Source organism: Ambystoma mexicanum, chromosome 13 (assembly GCF_040938575.1).
Source record: "Ambystoma mexicanum isolate Mex_15411 chromosome 13, UKY_AmexF1_1, whole genome shotgun sequence".
Lineage (NCBI taxonomy): Eukaryota > Metazoa > Chordata > Amphibia > Caudata > Ambystomatidae > Ambystoma > Ambystoma mexicanum.
The window spans coordinates 239852615-239875928 of NC_090938.1; the positions used below are offsets into that span (position 1 = coordinate 239852615).

The following is a 23314-nucleotide window of genomic DNA, read 5'->3' on the forward strand; positions in this document are numbered from 1 at the left end:
AGACTTTGAGAAGGTGTTTGATTCTGTTAGGTGGGAATCGTTCTGGGAAATAATGCGCAGAATGGGATTTGGCAAAAACTTCCTAGCCTGGGTCTGGCTGCTATACACCTCCCCCGTAGCTGCGGGATGTGTAAATGGGGTCACCTCCCAGACCTTCGCACTGGAAAGAGGCACGCGGCAGGGATGCCCCTTCTCGACGCTGCTTTTCATTCTTGCCATAGAACCCCTAGAAATACAGCTGAGAGAAAGCCCAAATTGGGCGGGATTCAAATGGCCATGGGGAGGGGGGGAGATAGGGTATCGCTTTATGCGGACGACCTCTTAATATATATGAGCAACCCCAAGGCCTACAGGAATACCAAACATTCAGCGGGCTTAAAATAAACTGGCAAAAGTCTGTTCTCTTCCCAATACAGGGTGAAGTGACATGGCTCACCCAGGAATGCCCATACACAGTTGCTGCAACAGGGTTTAAATACCTGGGAATCCACTTCAGCCCACAATTAGCGGATTATATCCAGCTCAATTTAACCCCTATGATTAACAAGTTTGCATTAGATACCACCCACTGGTAATCCCTCCCACTGACCCTGCTGGGCAAGGCTGCCCTGTTCAAGATGCTGTCCCTGCCCAAATTCTTCTATACCCTACAGAACTCCCCGCTCACAATCCTAAAGAAGATCGTCACTGACATTGACGGATCCTTGAGGGGGCTCCTGTGGGGAGGGAAAGACATTACAGCGGTCTCTGTGGGAGGGAGGTATAGGCTTACCCAACCAGCGCAGATACCATTGGGCAGCCCAGCTGGGGTCTGTGAATGACTGGCTACATGGAGATCAATCTCTCCAGCACATTGTAGCAGAGTGGAAAAGACTGAGAGGTTGTACGCCCAGGCAAGCCCTATATGGGGGGAAACAATACCTCGAGACTACCCGGGCCAATGAAACACACATGCTGGTATGGGCGGAGGCTTACCAAGATATGGGGTGGGGCCTTGGAGTCGAAATTGGCATTATTGGGAATTTGGGAAGACACAGACTTCAACAAATGTGAGAAAACCTTCCTGGTTGTAGCCCTGGGACTGGTCAAAAGACTGATAGCAGCTACCTGGGGCACAGCGGACCGTCCAAGACTAAGCCAATGGTTGGCAGAAATGGACCTGCTGCATGGTCCTGAAAAGAAGGGTCTGCAGAGCCTGGGGCAATCCCGTGAAATTCACAAATATCTGGGGGAAATGGGAAGGTGGGGACTAGACGGAGGGCAAGGAGGGAAAGCCAGGTCCTTGACCATTCCCCTACAGACTTGTCCCCCTGACACCTTGGAAGGTGGCATTCTCATGTCATCACGGATAATATGTATGAACTTTAACTGTAACATGCATAAGTCACACTTTGTTGTGTATTGATTGTTCTGTTATAAAACAATAAACAGATTGAAAATAGAAATATGCTATAGAAGGTAGTATTGACAAGTGGAGAAGAACTGAGAATACAGCAAGCAGTGTGTGCATCACAGGCGAATAATCAGTGCCAGATGGGCCAAAGAGAGAATGGATTTGTGCCACAAGGCAGAGAAATGGGAAATAGAGGAAGAGGTGGTTTGCCGAATAACCAAGGCAGTTTTCAGAAAATGAAGAATGATTATCAGAATGCGCAAGGACCATTTACCCAAGGGGGACTAGTCAGAAATACTCCTCCTGTGTATTTGATATGTGGGATGACAGGGCATGATGCGCGCACATGCGGGAGCCAAGGGTTTGTAGAAATTGACAATTTTCAAGAGGAGGGACAGCTTATTCTCCAGCATATAGCTCACAAATTAGGGATGCGTTTGCCCAGGATCAGACATTGTATCAGACACAAGCGCCGAGAGTACAACAGGTACAGCAGCTAGAGCAAGTGCAAATGAATTCACTGCAGGGCCAGTTGTACGAGCCCCCATGTAGATTAAGCAATATGTAAATACAGAACAGGTATTGACAACCAGAACAGGAGGTGCCACTCTGGTAAGAGGAAATCCCTTCACAGGAACAAGGGTATGTATGTACCCACAATAGTATAGCTCACAGGACGACGTGATGTGTTCAGAATTATCAGTGATATTAGACCCCCAAGAGGAGTCAAGGGTTAATGTGATGGTAGGAAGCAAAACCTTTGCTTTATTAACAGACACTGGGACTGCACGTCCATGAACGAAGGAGGAAAGGTGTACAATGGTGGGAATTGCCATGGGATATCAGTTTCTTTTTGGAGCTACAGGTGGAGTTCCTTTTGTTGATGAATTATCAGTCTTTGTGGGAGAGTGTGACATGACTGATCCTTTGTTATATTTGTGATAGACACCAGTTAATATTTTGGGAAGGGATTTAATGACAAAACGTAACATGATGATTTTATTTATTGACCAAGGGATCCACGTTTTGAAATACACTATTTAAATGCGGCAAATTTATACTAGCTCTCACAGGGCAAGTGGCTCTGTGAGATGTTCCAGTTGAGTTGGAGGTTTTCTATTTATGAGGTGAATGGTCTATTAACTTGGCTATTGGACCTAGTGGAGAAAATGGTGAGAATATTTGATGAGTTTGTGTTCAAAATCCTGGATACTTATGGACAAAGAGGGGGGATAGACAATCCTTGAAGAATTAGAAAACAGCCATAGTACAAATAAAATAAAAATGCTCGAAGGAATGGACAATGAGAGTGGACCATGGAGGAAAGTGATAGCTTTTGAAGAACGGTCTAGGTTGATTGACGTCACTGATGACATATTTAGAAAAGACTAAACAAATGATGAAGTGGTGTTTTTTTATGAGCACCACATATTGGATGAAAATAGATAGAAGGGGAAATCCTACAGCGAATGATAAAAATGCAGCAGCACTCAGCATATTTTCAGGAAGACTTGGAGAGAGTGGCAAGTGTCCTGTGAACCACAGCCCCACATAACATGGGTCTATTGAAACGAATAGGGGAACAAAATAAAAATTCACACATTTAAGGGATTATAATATAAAACATATGAGGTTTGTGTTGTAATTAGACTAATTAATGAAAGATAATCATAAATAGATAAGGATAAAAGCGCAGAAGTAAGAAGTCCAAAATTAAGAGATTGACAGCAATTCAGGGGTGAAATAAATAAATAATGAATGAATGGATATACAGATTTGTAAACAAAAAGCACAATGGATGGTGCTGGTTACAATTGAGTAGTGTAGTGTATTTGTGATGAAGAGACAATGTGATTAATGAAGGGCCAAAGGGGTATGGATGACAAAGATTGATATGATAATATAAGAGATTTGTTTTTATAGAACTATACCAAAGAACATTTGAGAGTTAGTAACAAAAACATTGTTTGTATGTATATGATGATGTCGATTTATGTTTTACAGACAAAAATGATAGTCATTTTTGACCACAGGAGGAATGTCTATATGGACTTATCAGAGTATGGCAATATAATGAGAAAAACATTATATTATGACAAAGGTAAGTATTAAATGGACAAGTAGCAAAGGAAAAGGTGAGGACCAGTTCACACAGCAAGTGTGTGAAACAAACAATTGATCATTATTAGGAGTAAGAGGACCCAGGCGAGTACAGGAGAAAGGCAGTAAGGGATACAGACTTTTAAATAGATAGCTTTTTACCAAGAAGGGTGCAAACAGGTGTGAACATAGAATAAGCATAAGATATACAAGTATGGCCACATCTAATGATGAGAACAAAGAAGACTTTGGATAGAAGGTGGAGTAACCTTTTTGTTATTCTGGTAAAGGAGACGTGCCAAATAGGTGCATTTGGCAAGTGCATAAGGCTTTTGAGGATAGGAAAAACGATGTATGCCTACATGTTACACTCACATGCATTTAATAGGAACAGTGCTGGGTTCCCAATGACATGGGTAGGCAAGCTTAGTGTAGGTAGGACGATGAAAAATGTCAATTATGTCTGAGACCGCAGTCCCACGCCAGCAGGAGGAAGGCTTCACAAGTACGGAGAACATTTTCAGCATGGTAGAAAAAACTAAAGAAAGACAGGCCTGATTGCTACATTGATGAGAGATCATTTTAAAAGTGCACCAACAAAATGTTTAACTTTACAGAAGAACGGCTTGCAGTTCAGTGGGCTGAGAATGCCAAAGGGATAATCTCAGTAATATTATTTTGAGAAAAGGAAGAAAAGGTTTACCCTGAGGAAATAATTGATCTCTTTGTCAGCTAAAACATGACTGTGCCTCTATTTCAGTTTTCTACAGAGACAGGAACCCACACCAGCGTCTTCTTCAGCTATGGATACACCAAGAAGAAAGAAGGGGAGCGATTGAAGAAAACACATTCATTTTCAATCAAAATGTTTTATGAATTTTTATGTTGTCTGTCTTGTTGTTTATTATTTTATCATAAAGAAGGAGACTGCATGACTCTTTGGTTTGAGAATGTCAACCACAGAGGAAATGTTTCCTTTAGTGCACTATGTAGTTGTGAAAAAAGAAAGAAGCCCATGAAAAATAGGGCAATGCAGAAAAAGTAAAAAATGTATATCTTTTATGACCTCAGATTATAGCCAAATTCCGGTATGGGCCAGTATGTATTTAGTATAAAGTAGCACCAAAATCTGCGAAAAGAGAGAAAGAAGCAGCCATCATATTATATTAGAAAAAGAGAAAATGCAGTAGAGATTGTTTAGGAGACAGGAGTGTTTAAAGGAAACACATAGGTATTTTAAAGGTTAGGTTTGAGGAGGCAGTACTGACGATAAAGATACTTATTCTTCAAGAAACTCATTCAGTTTTATATTACAGATGGACGAGAGATACATACACACCAGGTGATTGATGGCAACCGATCCTGCCGTCAATCACCTCGTGTGTAGGTATCTCTCAGCAAAGTGAAATTGTTGAGGTACCCAGTCAGTTGCCCAGTTTCAACTGCTTTCGTGAAAAGTTTGTCCCTATGAGACTCCCCCATCCTTGTGTTCCCCAGAAATAACCGAATGCCCCCTTTATCTGACTTTGAATCAAAGAACTAAGAATTTGAGTACTCTGAGATGTAAAGAACAATGCAAATCAAAAGGATTGGCTTAAGAATCAAAGGGCCTGTGAACTCACTACAAAGCAGCTCAAAGGACAAATAAAAATAAATGGACTAAAAATGAAGAAGGTCCGTGGAAGCGGAATAAGCTAAAACAAGATGAATCAGGTGGAAGCTGTGTCAACGGAAGACACAGGGCGAACTCAAAATGTGTATGTTGAGAGAGTGGGAAACAAGGAAATGTCGTGGGGTGGGAGGAAGAAACAAGTGTGCAGTAAATGTTGCACATGGACAAAATCAGAGGAGAATGGGCTGGTGGGTTGCCTCAAGGAATTATTTCTCTCGATTCTCGTGGTGCAAAAGGGAAATCACCTGATGTGTATGTTATGTTTACATTTAATTGGCTAATGGGGATGCGATCCAGATAGAAGCAAATAAAGTTGTAGATTAAGAGAGTACAAAATGATTGAAGTCACTGTTTGTTCCGTAGAAATGTTTTTATGATACCTCCCATTGTTGAGATAACTGAACCCACTTCTTTAATGCCTTGTTCGCAGCAATCACTTTGCTGCTACGAATAAAGCATAAGTTGTGCTTGGTGTACCAACCGCAGGCCAACAGGATCTTGGAGAATCTCAATGGGGTCCTTATGGCCCGTTTAGCTAAGATATATGTAGAATTAAAAAATCATGGTATACATGCCTCCCACTAGCCCTGTTTTTTTAAACGAAACCAGCCAGGGAGTGACCACCACTTGAGCCCTCATGAAATCATGACTGGGCGTAGGCTACATACACCTCTCTAACCTACACGTTTGCCATCAGACACACACAAGGCCGGAGCATTCCTAGGAGAGGAGTTTAGGCAATACCTTTGGCGGTAATGAAAAGTGTTAAAATTATGGGCCTCATCACGAGTTGGGTGCTATTAACCCTACCGCCAAACCCCCTGGTGCTATTAGAGCCAGATCATGGGTTTGGCAGAACGGTAAGTCCCCATTCCCCATTGGGCCCAATAGGGAATGTTTGGCGCTCTTACTGACATACTGTAATACTGCTGAAAATCAGCAAAATCACGGCAGATTTGCCCCTAGCTAAGAGCTGGGGATAAATCTGCTAAGCCCGTGATTTGGTGGACCATTAAATGCGATGGTAATAGTGTTACTGCCGCATTTAAGCGTTACCGCCAAACTCGTGATGATGCCGTATATCTTCACAGGTTGTGTCTTCTCACCAACAGACAACAGGAGAAAACTGCGAGACTACGGACGATCAGCACTAGACACAGCTTCTCTCCGGGGACCTCATCTATAGCCACACATTTGTGCGTCGCTGGAACGGGCAGCGTTTCCATGGGCCGCATAAAGTAATCTACATGACTCTGGCTGCCTTGAAGGTGGAGGTCAACAATAGTTTGATCCACCTAAGGGATACTTGAAGCAATACCAGCAGCCTTCCACCTGCACAGTAGCAATCATAGAAGTTAAGTATGCCCTAAGAATTCCCCATTTGTTTCAGTATAAAGGGGGCTGCGAAAAGAGATCTGGAATTTGAATCATTATTTATTTAGAGAAAATAATGCCTAAAATTGCAAATAGTGAAAAAATGAATGTTTTTGTGGTTTTCTTGGTCCTTGGGTCTGAAGATTACAACTAGTATAAAAACGGGACATTTAAAATTGTCTAGTTTGATGAAGTCAGAGGAGAAAATGTTAACATTGATCTTTCTGAGAATGATGATGATGAATTAGATCCTACAATGAATGCACATGGCTTTGTAGTGGATAACACATGATATAACCATATGAGAAAAGTGGGGAGAGAGAGATCCATAGGATATTGCTACATCTGCTCTCTCATCCCGATGCTTCTGGCGCTCCAAGGTTATTTATCCCAGTGAGGTAGCGGTACAAGATGTGCTATATCTAGTGCACCTAGCCCTGTGCAGGGTTCAAGGGCAGTTTAAAGGGTAGCCAATTACAGCATCAATCATACCAAGTGAGGATGACTGTTCAATTGACGAGTGTGCAGAACACGAAAATATTAGGTGTGTTCTAAGCAGCCAATTGTCCTTGGAAGGAGATATTTTTTCTAAAAATCGATGGGAGCAAGGGGTGAAAAGTTGCAGAGCTGGAGGAATAAGGCGATTCCCAGAAGAAGGGGTGGCATAAATAAACAAACAGTGTAGAAATAATTTGCAGTATCTGACGTTGCTCAAGGAGCCAGAAAAACCTGTTACAATACAGACACCCATTTTTCCTTGTGTTTTAAGGGCGATGGCACAGTGTCCGTTGACACGAATGGGAACTGCAGTCACACGCTTCGCATCACAGAACTGGCTGGACGTATGGCTGCTCATCTTGATACATTTTGGACCTGTGGACAGAATGCGTATGGGCAGTTGACCCCAGCCTAGGAAAGTGTTTCTCTGCCCTTCATGTGCCCATACTCGTGATCCCTGAAGAGCACCTGATTCTGGCCTGTTCAATGCCGGAAGTTACATCTGTGCCCCCTTTGTCCCCTGTGCTCCTTGCGTCCCTTTCACCACCTTATATGGATAAATTAAAGACTATGTTTGACAGTGAAAATCACAAACAATTGCAATGCCGGAAACGATCCAACTACTGTGAGGAACCTGAAGCTGTCCTCACTTCTTTTCCCCCAGAAACCTCCTCTCACGTGTCCAGGGAAAGGCCATTGCTTTTGGATCCCGGCCTTGGGGGTGGATATGCGAGGAAGGATCACCTGGGTGGAGGAAACTCTGGGAGTGGGAAGTGGGGATAGGACGTCCTTAGGTGCAACATGGTTTCCCCATTCCCTTTTCTGTCCCAAAAGCCTTTGTAGGTTACTGTCAACCTTTCCCCTTTTCTCCCCTACAAAATGTCCCCCAGAAATACCACTTTAACACTGGGATGAGGAAGAGACTAACTAGGAGAACACATCCTCATTTGCATAATGCAAACCTCCCCAAACACCACTCGGGCACTGAGACAAAGAAGAGGGCTATGGGGGATTCCAGATGGAACAGCCAGGCATGTCCCATTAACTACAGTCAGGCAATTGGACTAAATGACCCTCACCTGTGGTGAATTAGCAAGCCTAATGAGTATTAAAATGCGGGCTGTACACAAGAGGAGGGGAGAAACAGCAGGCTGGAGTGGAGCCGACTGGAGCTGGAGAGAGACGGACTGGAGAGACAGGAGTGGGAGACATGGGTGCTGGAAGCCATGTCGAGCAGGGACAAGGGACGCAGGGGCCAAAGCCGGCCCAGAGAAGGTCTGAAGGCTTGCACACCCTCTGTGTTGAGCGCAAGCTGTAGGAGCTATGGGGTGCCAAATCACTCCGGTCGCCGTGGACCTCCAGGAGAGTGAGCAGTGCTCTCTCCTAACTGCGCGAGGGAAGAGCGGTGGCAGTGGAAGTTGAACGAGGAACGGAACAGAGCCAACGGGAGCTGCCGCATGATGCCGGTGAGTGTAAACTGGGAACACTCATATTGGGGCGCTCCGGGAACCTGGAGCAAGCATATTCTTGGATATCAAATGAACTGGAAATTGTCTTAAAAACATTTGAATGCTGAAACAAGTGCCTTTAAATCTCAAACAAACTGAAAGTAGTTTCATTGCTGAAACAGATGATTTTGAATATTGAATAAACAGAGAGACATTATAAGCATTTCTAAATGCTGCACAGAACAGAACCAAAACAAGTTATGAACCTTTCTGAATGTAATGAAGCATTTTGCACAGAGCCAATGCAAGCAATGAGCATTATTGAATGGAATGAAAGCCAGGTGGTACAAGTGGCAAATACCATGGAATGAATGGGTTGAGATACAAGTGCTGGCAAAGCTAATAGAATCCCAAGAAGGGTATGAGAGGAGAAGCAAGTATTGATACAAGCTCAAAGTGTTCAAGGAACTGCAGGTTAAGAGGAAGCCTGTATTGGCAAGAGCCAGAAGAGTACAGAAAGTGTAACAAAGTGAATGGTGAGCAATCAAGCCACGGTTAAGTTTTAGAAGAGTATAATCCTGATGAAAGGAACAATCTTTATAATTGGTTTCTTATAACACTTAATACTGAAGAGGTTTCTAAGCATGGACCCGTGATTTTGAACCAGAGTTGCTCAGTGCCGTCTTGCTTCCAAGATGGGCGCATTGCCATTGAGCTATACTACCCGTGCCACTGTCAAGGGAAAGCAGTGGACATGTGTTGATGAAAAGCAGATAAGAAGGGGTATCGGTTGCATGACCTGTAATGGGTGGAACGTGAAGTCAGACACCTGCGCTTAGACTAAGTGCTCCCTTTTTGGAAAAAGCCAATCAAAGTATCTATAAGGAAGCGTGTATTTTGCCACAGTTGCTCGAGTGATTTTGAAGTCAAGTGACAGAACTATTTTTGTGTACCAGTGAAAAGTATTGATAACAAGATGGTTGGGAAGTGTTCCAAGGAACTGTGTTGGTTTTGAAGAGCTGGAAGATTTGAACTCTTGGGGAAGGGAACCCCGATACTTTGTGAACCGTCATGAACTTGTGGAAGGGGAAGCTGATTACAAGCCACTAGCTGTAAGAAGCTCCGAACTTTATTTTGAACACTATTCATTTTGGTGCTGACATCCTTACATATTGTATGCAGTTAATTTTGAGGGCAAGTATAGGTTTTGGACACAGACTGACTTTTGATTTGGACTTCCTGACGCAGACTATCCTTAGTTTTGTATAGGTAGGGAAATCCCACCTTAGCATAGGGCAATTTAGGCCTTACTCCATCCTGACATTTAAGTTAATAAAACTCTGAGTTGAAACTTGAACCTCTTGACTGTGTCTACTTCATGAAGCCTTCACACTACCTTTCAGCAGCATCATCACAGGCTTTAGCAGACCAGGTATGAACTCTTACTCTTTATGAGCGTGTCCAAGTCAGCGTTCATTGCAATTAGGGAAGAATTAAGGGCACTCAGGCTGCTGACTCTGCAAAACCGGTATTTACTCAACCTCATAACAGCAATGGAAAGTGGGGTATGATGAAAGATAGGGAATACCTGTTGCATGTGTGTGCCTCCCAATGATACTTAAAATTGGATGCTTACCAGAACTATTGCTGCCCTGCATAAACTGAAAGTGATCATGGAAACAGAGGCTGCGATCACCAATGGCTCATGGATCGACTCACTGTTCTCGTGGATGCCTTCTTGCTTGAGCCTCAGTACACAGATCATGTTGCCTTTTTTTTCTCTTTTTATGTTCTTGTCAATTGCTCCTATGTTGTTGCTCTGTCCAGGTACCAACAGTTGCTGCCATGATGACAGTAACCCTGTCCAGGGCTAGAGCTACCACAACTTCATCCCATATGGGTACTCAAACTGAAAGTGTCTTGTGTCCTCGACCAAACTGGCATGCTTGTGTGGAGCAGCGGACAGATTGTGGGAATGGTGGCCAGTTCAGTTGTGTTTGTTCGGTGGAGGAGTATGTCCATATTGAGACCTGTGTGAGAGATCGTTGTGGGGTTGTTCCCCAAGGAGATGATTATGATTCATTAGTTAAAGTATTAACTAAAGGGGGGAATGTTGGGGTGGTCAGGAAAGGTCTGCATGATTACGAGGGGTATATGTTGAACACACCATATGACTACCTGGAGCTGGGGGTGAGCTGGGAGCCATGTTGCAATTTCCTAGGTATGAAAGTGTAGTTAATTATGGATGGGATATGTGTTCCTGTTGGTCTAGAAATTGGTACATATTAGCTTGCATGTGCGCAGAAAGATAAAATGGTAAACCCATCAAATGTAAAAACATACATATACAACAATGCAAATACATGGGGAATTTATGAATCTCACAAAAGAATCAGAAACACATCAGTTGTGACCCCTTTTGCAAAATGTACTTTGACAATTAAATTAACGTTGCCAGGTTTTCAGGAGGCAGGTGAATGAACAACTTCAACCTTCATAGTAAGTACAGCTGTAGAAAAATAGCCATGAGTTTTAATGGTCTGATAAGTATCGTAGATAGTAGATGTAATCCCCTGATGCCTGAGAGCGTCACAGAAGGATTTTCGTTATTTAGTTCGGTCAGTAGAAAAACATGGAGTAAGATAGTGCGTAAAGGTATTTCTGGAATTTCAATTGTGCAATCAAGTGGGAGTTTTCATAGATTGGAAAGTTTCAATGGAACAGTGACCTGGGGAATGAGATAACATCTGTGAGAAACCTGAGGGTATTATCACTCCTAAATCCATTGGATCCTCTTCTTAGGTGGCCATGGAAAGGCTGCCATTCTTGGATCCCGACCCTGGGGCTGGAGAAGCAAGGGTGGATCATCTGAGTGGGAGGTCCTTGGGGATTGGGAGTGGGGTACACAAAGGCGAGACATGGTATCCCCCTTTCCATATTGACAACCAACCTAACCCTCCCCCAACCTTTTTGGGCTATTCTAAGTCAGCACCCCTCATTTCCCTTCATGTGACACTTGACAGTACTGAGTGGAGGAAGAGGCAACTAAAAGCGAAGAACACTAGGTCATTTCACCACTTTAGTACTGAGATGAGGAAGAGGCGTCCAGGAGTGATGAACAGTATGCCATTTTGCCACTTTAGGACTGGGACGAGGAAGATGTGTGCAAAATGTTGTGAAGGTCAGGCATGTCCTCTTAATCAGAGTCAGGCAAGCTCAATTCAGAAAGCCACCTGCAACCTCTTAAAGGGTTACAGGTGTATAAAATGAGAGGCAGAGAACAACACAGACAGCAACCTGGAGGCCTGTGTGGGGAAGAACAGCAGGGGACCCTGGTGGAGAGGAGGCACGTCTTTAGAGGGAACTGCTGTGAGACGGTCGGCGGTTTGCAGAACGCTGGGACGCTGGAGACTGCAGATAGAGGTGGTCTCAAGACGTGTGGCGTGGGAGCTGGGGCTCCTTGGGGCTGACTGAAGCCGGGGAAGGGAGCCATGTGGAGAGGCCACCTCTTTCCCTCTGAACGAAAGTGCTTGTTCTCCTGAGTTGGTGAGCAGACACAGGAGTGTCCGAGGGGCAGAGGTTGGGTCCCTACATCAGAAGCAGAAGCTTGTGTGCTCCGCGTTGCTGTGGAAATTATCGGTGAGACCGGTGAGTTTCTGACAGATGAGAAACCCAATATAACTTGGTACATGAGTGCATTAGCAAGAGCATTTCTATTTTTGAAGTTTGAGAATGAATACTTTGTATCGGAGTGGTTGCGTGTTTCAGAGAGAATGTTTTCGAAAGTCTCTGGTTGTTGGAAACTTAAACCGAAGTAAAACTAAAGTATATTGAATAAAGAAACAAATGGAAACTTAAACAAGACAAATGCATATTGAACACTGAACTGAATAGAACCTTAAAATTAAGCAAAACAAATGCATATTGAATACCGAACTAAATGGAACTTTAGAACTAAGCAAACTAAATGCATATTAAATACCGAACTGAATGAAAACTTAAAAAGTAAACAGTATTAATGCATGTTGATCGGCAAATTAAATGAAACCCTGAAGTTAAGCATATTGAATGCGAAATGGAATAAAACCTATGGCCCAATCAAATAAAGGCAACAACCAAGGTGCCCATATGAAAATAAATTATAGAAAAAGGCTGCGAGTGTGACAGAGGGTCATAAGAAGGTGGGGTACGGACAAAATAGCCTCAAAGTGAACTTTTATGTGTGAATACATTGCAGCAAGACCAAAGACTGGCAAGAGGTGTGTGACACGTGATGGAAAATCCACAAGGCTGACAAATAGAAGCCATGAGAGTGTAAATCAGCATATAAAGCTTAGAGGCTGATAAAGAGGAAGTGAGTGAAGGTGATTTGTGGCACAGGAGCGAGTACCAAAGAACCTGTGTGGGACGAAGAGCCCAGGGATACTGGTTGCACAACCCTTGATGGGTGGACCGTTCGGTCTGACAACTGAGCCTAGACAGTGAGCCCTGAATGCTGAAAACTAAGGACATTGTGATGGTGAAGTTAAGGGGAAGGGATCCCTCAGCCTGGAGGAACTACATATGCTGTCTTGACAACAGAGCCTCAAGACCTCTTTGTGTTTGAACTAAATTGCTTTGAACTTGGGGGAGGGAACCCCGAAGATTCTTTTGAACTGTATCACCTTGAACTGGAGAAAGGTAATGAGACTTTTTGTGGAACTTTCTTACACTTGGGCAAGGGGATCTGAAAGAGAGCTGCGAGCTGGTAGAAGCTCAGAACTTTGAGGTGAACCCTATTTCTTTTATTATTGACATCCCTACACATTGGTTAGTTTTAGGTATCAGGGTAAGTATACGTTTTGGACACTTTGACTCAGACTTTCCTTAGTTTTGTTCAGGTAGAGAAATCCCACCTTAGCATACGGCAAGTTAGACCTTCTACCAGATATTTGATTTAATAAAGTATTTTATTTTGAACTTTATGGGCCTCATCAGGGATTGGGTGCAGCGTCAAAAATGTGGCAGTAATGCAATTATTGCCGCATTACTGCTCCGCCCAATCGTGAGTTTGGGTGGAAAGCTGGAGATTTACCTCCGCTTTGAGATGGAGGTAAATCTCCAGCTTTCCACCCATTTTTGGTGCAATTACTACCAGCGCTATTACTGCCGCCGGTAATAGCTCTGAAAAGCCCCATAGAGTCCTATGGACTCTAAAAATTGGGGAATTAGAGTGTCATCACAACTCGGGATCCTGTGCAAATTGCGCTGGACTGAGTCTGAGTTGTGGTAACACTAATATTGTTAGTGGTATCCCGGCACAATTACTGCCGGGATACTGCCAATGACCTAATGAGGCACAAAGACTGTTGTCTGTGTCTTGTTTCATGATGCCTTCACACATCACTAACAGAGAGAAATTATTCACCCAGCCTTCCTCATATCGTGTGGAATATTCATGCGAGCCATGTGCAAATCAAGATTTAGGGTTTAAACAGCTTAGTCCAGTTATTGCTAGTAATGAATTATGTTTCAATATCAATGTTTAACCATGTGTTGACATCATGACCTACAACGAATCCTAAGAAGAGGTGTGTTATGACTATGATCTGAAGATGATTATTAAGATAAAACTGACCAATGAATTGGGAAAAGATGGAATTTCTTTGAAAAGGGTTTTGTCCAATCATGTTTGAGGGGTGGATTGCAATAAAGTATTTGGGAGTGTTTTAACTGTTGCAAAACTGTATAAAAGGTGTGAACTTATGTGGTTTGTTGACACTTGGGTTTGTTTGGTCCCCGCAACACCATCTAACTGCTCCCCGGAGAACTGCACAATAAACTTGCTTTATGTACAACCGTGTACACACTTCTTAAGTGGTGGGCCTGTTTGGGTTAATGTGATTAAAGGCCCATCCGCACAGGTACTACTTGTTCCAACTTTCCCCACATTGACATCTCATATATGGAGACTTTTTCAAGTTTGGCCTTTTAATTTCTTCAGTAGTATTCATCTGCTTTTGATAACACTTGCTCCAATTTTCCCCATATTGATATCTCGTATATGGAGATTTATTCAAGTTTTGTCTTCTAACTCTTTTACTAGCATTCATTGTCTTGTAACAATACTTGCTCCAACCTTCTCCATATTCATATCTCATACATGAGGATTTAGGCAAATTATGTCTTTATTTTCTGTGTAATTGGCCAGGCTTGTTTGTGTCTTAAAAATTCAAATGTATACAGAAGAGATCAAATGTGCAGACCTTTGTAGAGAAAATATTAAAGGCATATTGAGTGATTTATCCTCCTGTAATATGAACATCCCCTTCTGCAACATGCTTTAGGAAGTGAACCAGCTGTAGAGAGGCTGGGAATTGGTACACAAATCATTGGTTCGAAAGTTGAATGCTTTCTAATTACAGTTAATTACATTCCTACTATGTACAGTTGTTCTGTTTCTGGAAGCAGAGTTAGCCTTCATATTTAAACCAATTGCTAATAATGCTATATTAGTTCTATCTGTGAGGAACTTGCTGTCAAGTTTCCCTTTAGTTTGCAAGCTAGAATGGGACCCTAGGTGCTTAGGGTAGGGTTGAGACATAGGAAGTATGCTGGTAATTGAAGCTGTTGTTTATTTGGGAATGATTGTCTAGTCCAGTTTTCCTTAGCTCTTTTAATGTAGCTGTCAGGAGTGACTCAGTCCAAGATGGAGGGAGTGATCCTTAGAGTTGATTGGCTAAACTGCAGCAGTGTGTCAGTTTGGAATCTTGCAAAAGATTCTAAACTGCCTTTCATTCAGCCATCAACCATAGCAGACGACAGAATTTTGAGCTCCAGAGACATTCAAGGAAAATTATCCAAGGGAAGCTAAAGGCCTTTTAGGTGAAGTTGTGACCAGTACTGAGAAAGGAAGTTGAGGCAGCTTCAGCTACAATTAAGAGCGAAGTGAACTCTTTCCTGTGAGAGAAGTTAAGAAAAGAAAACAGTTTTACATGTGTTAATATTTTAGTTTTGGAGGATTACAGCAGAAGTAACAGTGATTTAATCATCTTTACTTTTTCTCGCATAACAAACCGCCATTGCCTTTAATTTGGTGCGTGAGTTAACTTAAAGAAAAAAGAACGTACGCGTAAAATATCTAACTAAACTGCACGCAAAGTTTAATTCATTTTAATCAAACGGACGTAGCTGGCGGGTACTAACGTTCAAACATTGAAATAACAAAAATCTAATAAGCACATGAGGCGGCAGCCTTTTCAGAATCTCTGATTAATGAAGGAAACCATGAGGCGTTGAAGCAGATCTTCAAGTAAAGGACCTTCAAACGTGCACGACCGTAACACGATTGCACATCACACTGTTTTCCTGAAGTCTTCGGAATCCGTTGTGTGTGCAGCAGGTTTTTCATGTGCAAAGTCGCAGGAGACCGCAGCCACATCAAGAAGGGAGCAGAGAGTTTCGGATTCAGCAATTTAAGGGAATTTCATTTTAATATTTATATATTTATGAGAGGTTGATTCACTGAGAACTGCTTGGGTGCAGCATGTGGACAGAGTTTGTCTTTACAAGGCACACACGTTTAAATGGTTAAATGTGAGACATCCAACTAGTTGGTCTGAGGTTTCACAGTGAAACATGTGAAGAACTGTAGGCAAAGATAAAAATACAGTTTCCTGAACCAGATAATATAAATACCAGTACCCTAGAAGAATTTGAGAGTCATCTAAGGAAGCAACTGCAAGATATCAAAAGAGCCTTTTACGTAGAGGCAAAGACTTACAGGTACATCGTTTACTCTAGGGTGGTAACATTTGCTAAGCTACAGGTGGTAAGAATTACAGTCATGTTTTAACACAAGTATATTTATTTACAGGTCAATGTGTGATCAAGCTGAGAGCAATGTGGTAGAGTGAACAGCAAGCTGGGACCAGATTTTTTTATTTTGTACACTTCCCCTTTCCCCCCCAGGGTTGCCTGCTTTGCACTTCTGAACTTGAAGAATATATAGTTGACAAACCTAGGGGGTCTGGTGGATTTGTCTGCTCCCGTAGGAAAGAAGTTCCGGGACCTGATACTTGGACTGCAGAGGCAATTAACTGTTCCTGTACTATGTGGGTGGTGCTCCCCCTGCTAATATGCTATTATTATTCAATGTGAGAGAAGCTTGGATCACAGAGGACACAGCTAGGCAAGTTCTTTGTGATGGGAATTTGGACATCCGAGGCCCATTCTGGTCTCGTTCTGTGCAAGTCTAGCTTGCATCTCTGAAGCCCTTCATTTACCTGTTCAGTGCAAGGGTGCTTGAACTGCTCCATCCCATGCAGACCCTTCTCTATACAAGTGGAACCTCTAATGCTGTGAACAATGAGTTATCTACAGTAATCTTGTACTGTTAGACCCGTGATATTCTTGTTCCATGTGAGGAAAGATCTATTGAGGTCCATGCCATACCTTTTCTCTATGTTAGGCTTCAGGAGTAAATACTCCCATCCAATGTTGCAAGTTGTCTATGTGAGGGGAGTGTCTACTGTGGAGATACATTTCTTGTCTATTCCTCATGCAGCTATCCCTGATGATAACATTTGGTCTAGCTGCTCACATAATGCCTCTCCTGCTTCAAGTACTTTGCACAACACCTATGGCACTAGAATGCAGCTATCCCCACAACAAAATTCAGCGTAGCTGCACACATAATGTCTCTCTTACATACTTTCCGGGATACCTCCCCACACCACCCACATGCCTGCTCAGCATGGGTGACTAGCAGGGACTTGGCTACTCCTACTAACCATACTGGCTAAGTGCACACACCCACTCTATTTCTCTATGACAAATATTACATACCTGGACTTCGATCCCCAAATTGCGTTCAAGCTACAGTGCGTTGAGACCATACGAATGGCAAAAGGTGCTATACAAATGCCATTTTATTACATTACATTACATCTGTTCTCTGCTTGGGTATCTTCTACCCTTGCTTTACCTTGCATTGATCCACTCCACCTGTTCTACATGATGAAAGTTTGCATTGCTGTTGTCATGATTTCCCTTTTCTGTTTGTGTGAGGGAAGCCAGATCTGCTCCTACTCAAGTTGACCTGTTCTGCTTGAGTGGAGCGTTAAAAAGTGTATGCTGCTGATGAACCTATTCTTTGCTTGCAGGGGAAGCTTACAGTGGTGTTGCTCAACTGTTCCATTTGTGAGAGCTTGTTTGTTCTGTTGCACACTGTCCTTTATCTGTTAGATGTGAGGGAAACATGATTTTCTGTGATGATGTGGACCACTCCTGCACAGTGATTTCACTACAGTTTTAAGGAACACAATAGTTTGTACTCCCTTGAAATCACATTTACTCTCAAAGTTTAAAAATGGGGAGTAAAATACTCCAACCTCAAATATTAGCTGCAGCACTGGGAGCACATGCCAGAAAAATGTTGCTATAGGATCATTCCTATTCTTCGCCCAATCACACCCAAGGGCAACAAAGGTATGTTGCCTGTATACTGGATTACACAAATACTAAATTCTCTTGTTCTGGAAGCTGCACGCAGAAGAACAAGTTACTTACCCCTGGTAACGTTCTTTCGACTGGATGTTCCTCCCACATATTCCTCACCTTTTGATAGATATCTTTCCAGCTTCATCTGCTTCGGAAAAGAAAATGTCGGCAGAGGGCGTTGTGCATCAATGCAGTCGCCTCGATGTCCCTCGAGGGCTTCCATCCCAGGGGCAACATCATCATTGGTATACATAGCACGCGCAGTGCCTGTTGGCTTCAGTTATGATTTTACACCTACCTCTTGTAGAATACCAGCATCAGTGAGTCCCAGACAGTGGCAGACTCTGAAAGAGTGTAACGTGTAATGGCTGGAAATTGTACGGTGGGGTTGGTTGGGAGGGGCGATGAGGAATATTTGGGAGGAACATCCAGTCGAAAGAACGTTACCACGGGTAAGTACCTTGTTCTTCGAATGGATTGTGTCCTCCCACATATTCCTCATCTTTGATAGACTTCCAAAGAAGTGTTTGTTTTGGTGGAGGGAGTACGAATTTATCAATGGTTTCCATGAACAGAATGGAGGACAGCTTTTCCAAAGCTTCTATCCTGACTCAGGGAAAAATCAAGGCAGTAATGCTTCGTGAATGTGTGTATTGTAGACCACGTAGCTGCCTCACAAATGTTTTTAATAAGAACACCTCTTTGCAGAGCCGAAGAGGTAGCCATGCCCCTGGTGGAATGGGCCCTCAAGCCTTCTGGAGGATCTTTGCCCACCAGCCTGTACCATTCTGAAATTGCTAGAATAACCCACCTTGATAAGATCTGCTTTGTTACAGCCTGACACAGTTTGTGACGTGTATAACCTATAAAAGGTTGATCATACAGACGAAGTTTGGACAATCTAGCAATGTAGAAGCTTACAGCTCTATGTGGATCTGATCTGTGCAACTTCTCTTCCTCCTTGCCAGGATGAGGTGGAGGGTAGAAAGAGGGCAACACAATCTTTTGTCCTATATGAAAATCTGAAATGATCTTAGGCAAAAATGAAGGCTTAACCCTCACAACAACCTTGTCCTTGTGGAAAACTATAAAGGTTGGTTTACATGATAGTGCCTGCAACTCACTCACTCTACGGGTTCAAGTTACTGGTACCAACAAAATGGTCTTGAACTTTAGAAACTTTAATGGGCATGAATGTAGAGGTTCAAATGATGAACACATAAGAAGTTTTAAAATGAGATTAAGGTCAAAAACGGGAACCTGAAGAGGAGTTGAAGGGAACACATTGGTGAGTTACTTCAGAAATTGTATCACAAGTGGGATCTTAAAATAGGATGTTTTTCAGACGAGCACTTAAAGATGGATAGCGCCGCCAAATAGCCTTTAATTGTTCCAAACTGGAGCCCCAGATTGGCTAGGTACAGTAGAAAGGATAACATCTCTGGTGTTTTGCATAGCAGAGGGTTTACATTCTTGTCCCTGCACCAGCTGCAGAATTTGTTCCAATGGCAGCGGAATCTCCATTATGTCATCCGGGAGTACCCAATCCTTGTATCTCAGCCTCTCAGAAACCATGCGTGAAGGCTGAGAGTCTTGACCTCTGGATGGAGAACCCGACCCTCCTCTCGCGAGAGAAGGTCCTCTCTTTGTGGACGACGTATTGAAGGGCAGATGGACATGTTCAGAAGGTCCGGGTACCACGTCCTCCTGGCCCAATCCGGGGCAATTAGGATCATGAGTTTCCCTAATGTTCTCAACCTCCTCATCACGTGAGGAATGAAAAAGGCCCAAGGCCGAAACACGTGTAAACCACGGGTAAACCGAAGGGCATAATTACTAATAAAAATGAATGGCACATTTTGCGAAGTGTCACTTGAATCTTATTTACCAAGATCACACATGGTTTTCCATGACTGGAAGGAGGAGCAAGGATTTCTTGTGAGTGTGTGAGCTGTAGACAGCGTCAGCGCACATGCAGATGCATGCAATTCTGAGTTGGATTTGCTGCATGCCCGCATTGTACAAACGGAGGCGTGTTACTCCAGAACCTGGTTAGTTTTGTAAAAATGAAAACATGGACACATTTAATTACTCTAGTGCTTGGATGGAGTTTGCTTCATTCATAACCAGGGCCAGCATCCGTTGACGATTACAGTAGTTCTGTCCTTAAGCAGTTCATAAGAAGAGCATGGCAAACATAATGTGCCCGATGTAGATTATTATGCACAGTGAGCACAAAGAAAGCAGACCACACACCTTGCATATACAGACCTCGTCACCAATCCCATATATACACCGGTGTAACCGCATGGCATCCAAGGGATGTGCCAGCGAAAGCCACAAACAAAATTACCACTGACTTGTTAATTTGTACATCTCCTTTTCCTCCACAAACCTCTGTGCAGTTTTGAAATCCAGACTAAAGAGCTTTTTTTCCTTGCGCTCTGAAATCCATTGGCATAACTAATAGCTTGCTGCAATATCGTGCATATATTACAGGAAAAAGATTAAGGTCTTATTTTCAGTCGCTAGTGGGTAAGGATTTGCAGAAAGAAAGCACTTCTGTGCGTAGACTGTTAGGGACCCCTACCCCACCACACTCTAATATGTAAATGATGCTATATGCCCTTTCCACCGACTACCCTACTGTTCGCAGCAGGTTCAGGAAAGCATAAACAGTGTCCACTTAGCAAGACTAGCTGGGAGAGGACAATATCGAGGAGAATATCATCAAGGATTGGACAAGGAAAATCAGGGCTGAGATCAGGGGCAGACCTTGCCTGCTGCAAGCAGACCAATTGAGGTACGACAGAACAGAAGAACAAGTTACTTACCCTTGGTAAACGTTCTTTCGACTCGATGTTCCTCCAACGTATTTCTCATCCTTGACATGTAATGTCCAGCTTCAGCTGCTCCGGAAATACATTTTGGCAGAGGACGCCGTGGTTGATGCATCGAGTCGATGTCCCTCGAAGGCCTCCATCGAGGGTGATGTCATCAGAGGATGTATTTAGCATGCTTCGCCTGTTGGCCTCAGTTCTGTTTTTCCTCCTCGTGTAGCCCAGATGCCCATAAATAAGGGCATGATACTACTCAGCCTTGGTGGAAAGGAAGCTGTAATAGCATGGGAAATTCTACAGAGGGGTAAGTTGGGAGAGCGATGAGGAATACGTTGGAGGAACATTCAGTCGAAAGAACGTTACTAGGGGTAAGTAACTTGTTCTTCGAATTGATTGTGTCCTCTCACGTATTCCTCATCTTTTGATGGATTCCCAAAGCAGTGTTACGTTATGGGGGAGGGAGTATGAATTTTCAGATTTAAGATTTGTCATGGATTGAATATAGGACAGCTTTCCCAAATCCTCCTTCTTGGCTAGAGAATGAATCCAGACTGTTACGCTTTGTAAATATGTGAATGGTAGACCAAGTGGCTGCTGCACAAATGTCTTTTATAGGCACCACTCTTTGCAGAGCAGAAGATGTAACCATGCCCCTTGTGGATCTTCAGGGGGATCTTTTACAGCCACTTTGTAGCATTCTGTAATAGCAAGAGTTATCCATCTGGACAAAGTTTGTTTTGTAACTGGAATCCCAGTTTGTGTCCAGTGTACCACATGAAAATGTGATCATGCTGTCGTATTTTCGCCATCACTGAAATATAAAAGCTCAAAGCCATTCTGGAATCGGGCCTATGTAGTTTTTCCACTTCCTTGATAGGATGTGGAGGCAGATAACATGTTGGTAGTACACTTTTCAGAGACAAATGAAAATCTGATACAATTTATGGCAAAAAAGAAGGTTTAACCCTATGGACAACCTTGTCTTTGTGAAAAATAATAAATGGAGGATTACTAGATAAGGCCTGCAACTCACTCTACCTGCGGGCTGATGTCAATGCACCTAACAGAATGTTTTAAAATGTTAGTAGCCTTAGTGGGCATGAATGGAGTGGCTCAAAGGGAGCACACATTAGAAATTTGAACACAAGATTGAGATCACAAACCGTCACTTGAAATGGTGTAGGGGGACATGTTAGTGAGCAGGAATTGAATGATTAACGGCATCTTGAAATAAGATACCTCTTCAGGTGTGTGCTTGAAGATTGAAAGCGCTGCCAAATAACCTTTTATTGTTATTGTTCCAATATGGTGCCCCGGATTTGGCAAGTGTAACAAAAAAGGATAACACTATAGGTGTATTCACTGAAAAGGATCCACATTCTTTTCCCTGCACCAGCTGCAGAATTTATTCCAATGGCAGTGGTACAAGGACAATCCTTATATCTCAATCTCTCAGAAACCATGCGCGAAGGTTGAGTGTCTTGACCTCTGGATAGAGAACCCAACCCTCTCTCGTGAGAGAAAGTCCTCTCTTTGTGGAAGTCGCACTGGAGGGCATATGACATGTCCAGAAGGTCCGGGTACCACGTCATTGTGGCCCAATCCGGAGCAATTAGGATCAAGGGTTTCCGGTACTTTCTCAACCTCATGATCAAGTGAGGAATGACGGGGACTTGAGGAAACACATAGAGAAGTGGAACCTCCCAATCCACTATGAAGGCTTTTTGTAGAGCTCCTCTTGGGGGAAATTCCCTGGAGCAGACCAGTTTGCACTTCCGGTTGACATTGGTCACAAACAGATCCACTTGAGGGGTTCCCCAAAGGGTGAAGATCTCTTAAAGGACTTCATGATCTAGTTCCCACTCGTGGCAGACTGTGAAGGGCCTGCTTAGAGCGTCTGCCGACGTGTTCTCTGCTCCGGCTAGGTGAACCTCAGATAGGGAGATTTCTTCTTGAATTGCCCAGATCCAGAGCTGCATTGCCACTCTGCACAGTAGTAGTGAACCTACGCCTCCTCTTTTGTTGAGGTAGTACATGGCCACTGTGTTGTCCATCAGTATCGGGACATCCTTTCGCCTTACAGAGGGTAGAAAGGCCTTCAGCGCAAGTCTGACCATCCTCAGCTCTAAAAGATTGATGTGTAGTTTGGACTCCGATGGAGACCAATGACTGCTGATTGTCAGATCGTTGGCGTGGGCTCCCTACCCCGTGAGTGGGGCATCCGTAACTACCGTTATCTCTGGGCATGGTTGCCAAAAAGGTCCTCACTTCAGAATATTGTTGCTGCAGGCCCGCCAAAGGAGATCCTGTGCAACCCTGCTCGGAACCTGAAGAAGGTCTGACATCTTGACCGGGATTTGAGACCACTGTGTCCTGAGTGCCCATTGAAGGGATCTCATTCTCAGGCGAGCCTCTGGCACCAAATAATGCAGGATGCCAGGAGGCCGAGCAACCTCAAAAGGTCTGTGCACTCTGGAATTTGGTGACCATCTGCAGAATGTTTTTAGCC

General features: G+C 43.3%; 1 protein-coding gene across 2 annotated transcripts in view; it reads right to left on the bottom strand.

The window, feature by feature from the left end:
• TMEM253 (transmembrane protein 253) overlaps window positions 1–23314 on the bottom strand; it is a 594226-nt gene that overhangs the window by 345135 nt on the left and 225777 nt on the right. The window contains exon 8 of one of the 2 annotated variants that reach the window (XM_069633708.1): window positions 14668–15424. The exons of the other annotated variant lie outside the window; for it this stretch is intronic. Coding sequence (XP_069489809.1) covers window positions 15392–15424 — 33 coding nt within the window. The 3' untranslated portion in view covers window positions 14668–15391. Of the gene's footprint in view, window positions 1–14667; window positions 15425–23314 lie in introns of those variants that run through there. 2 annotated transcript variants of the gene reach the window in all.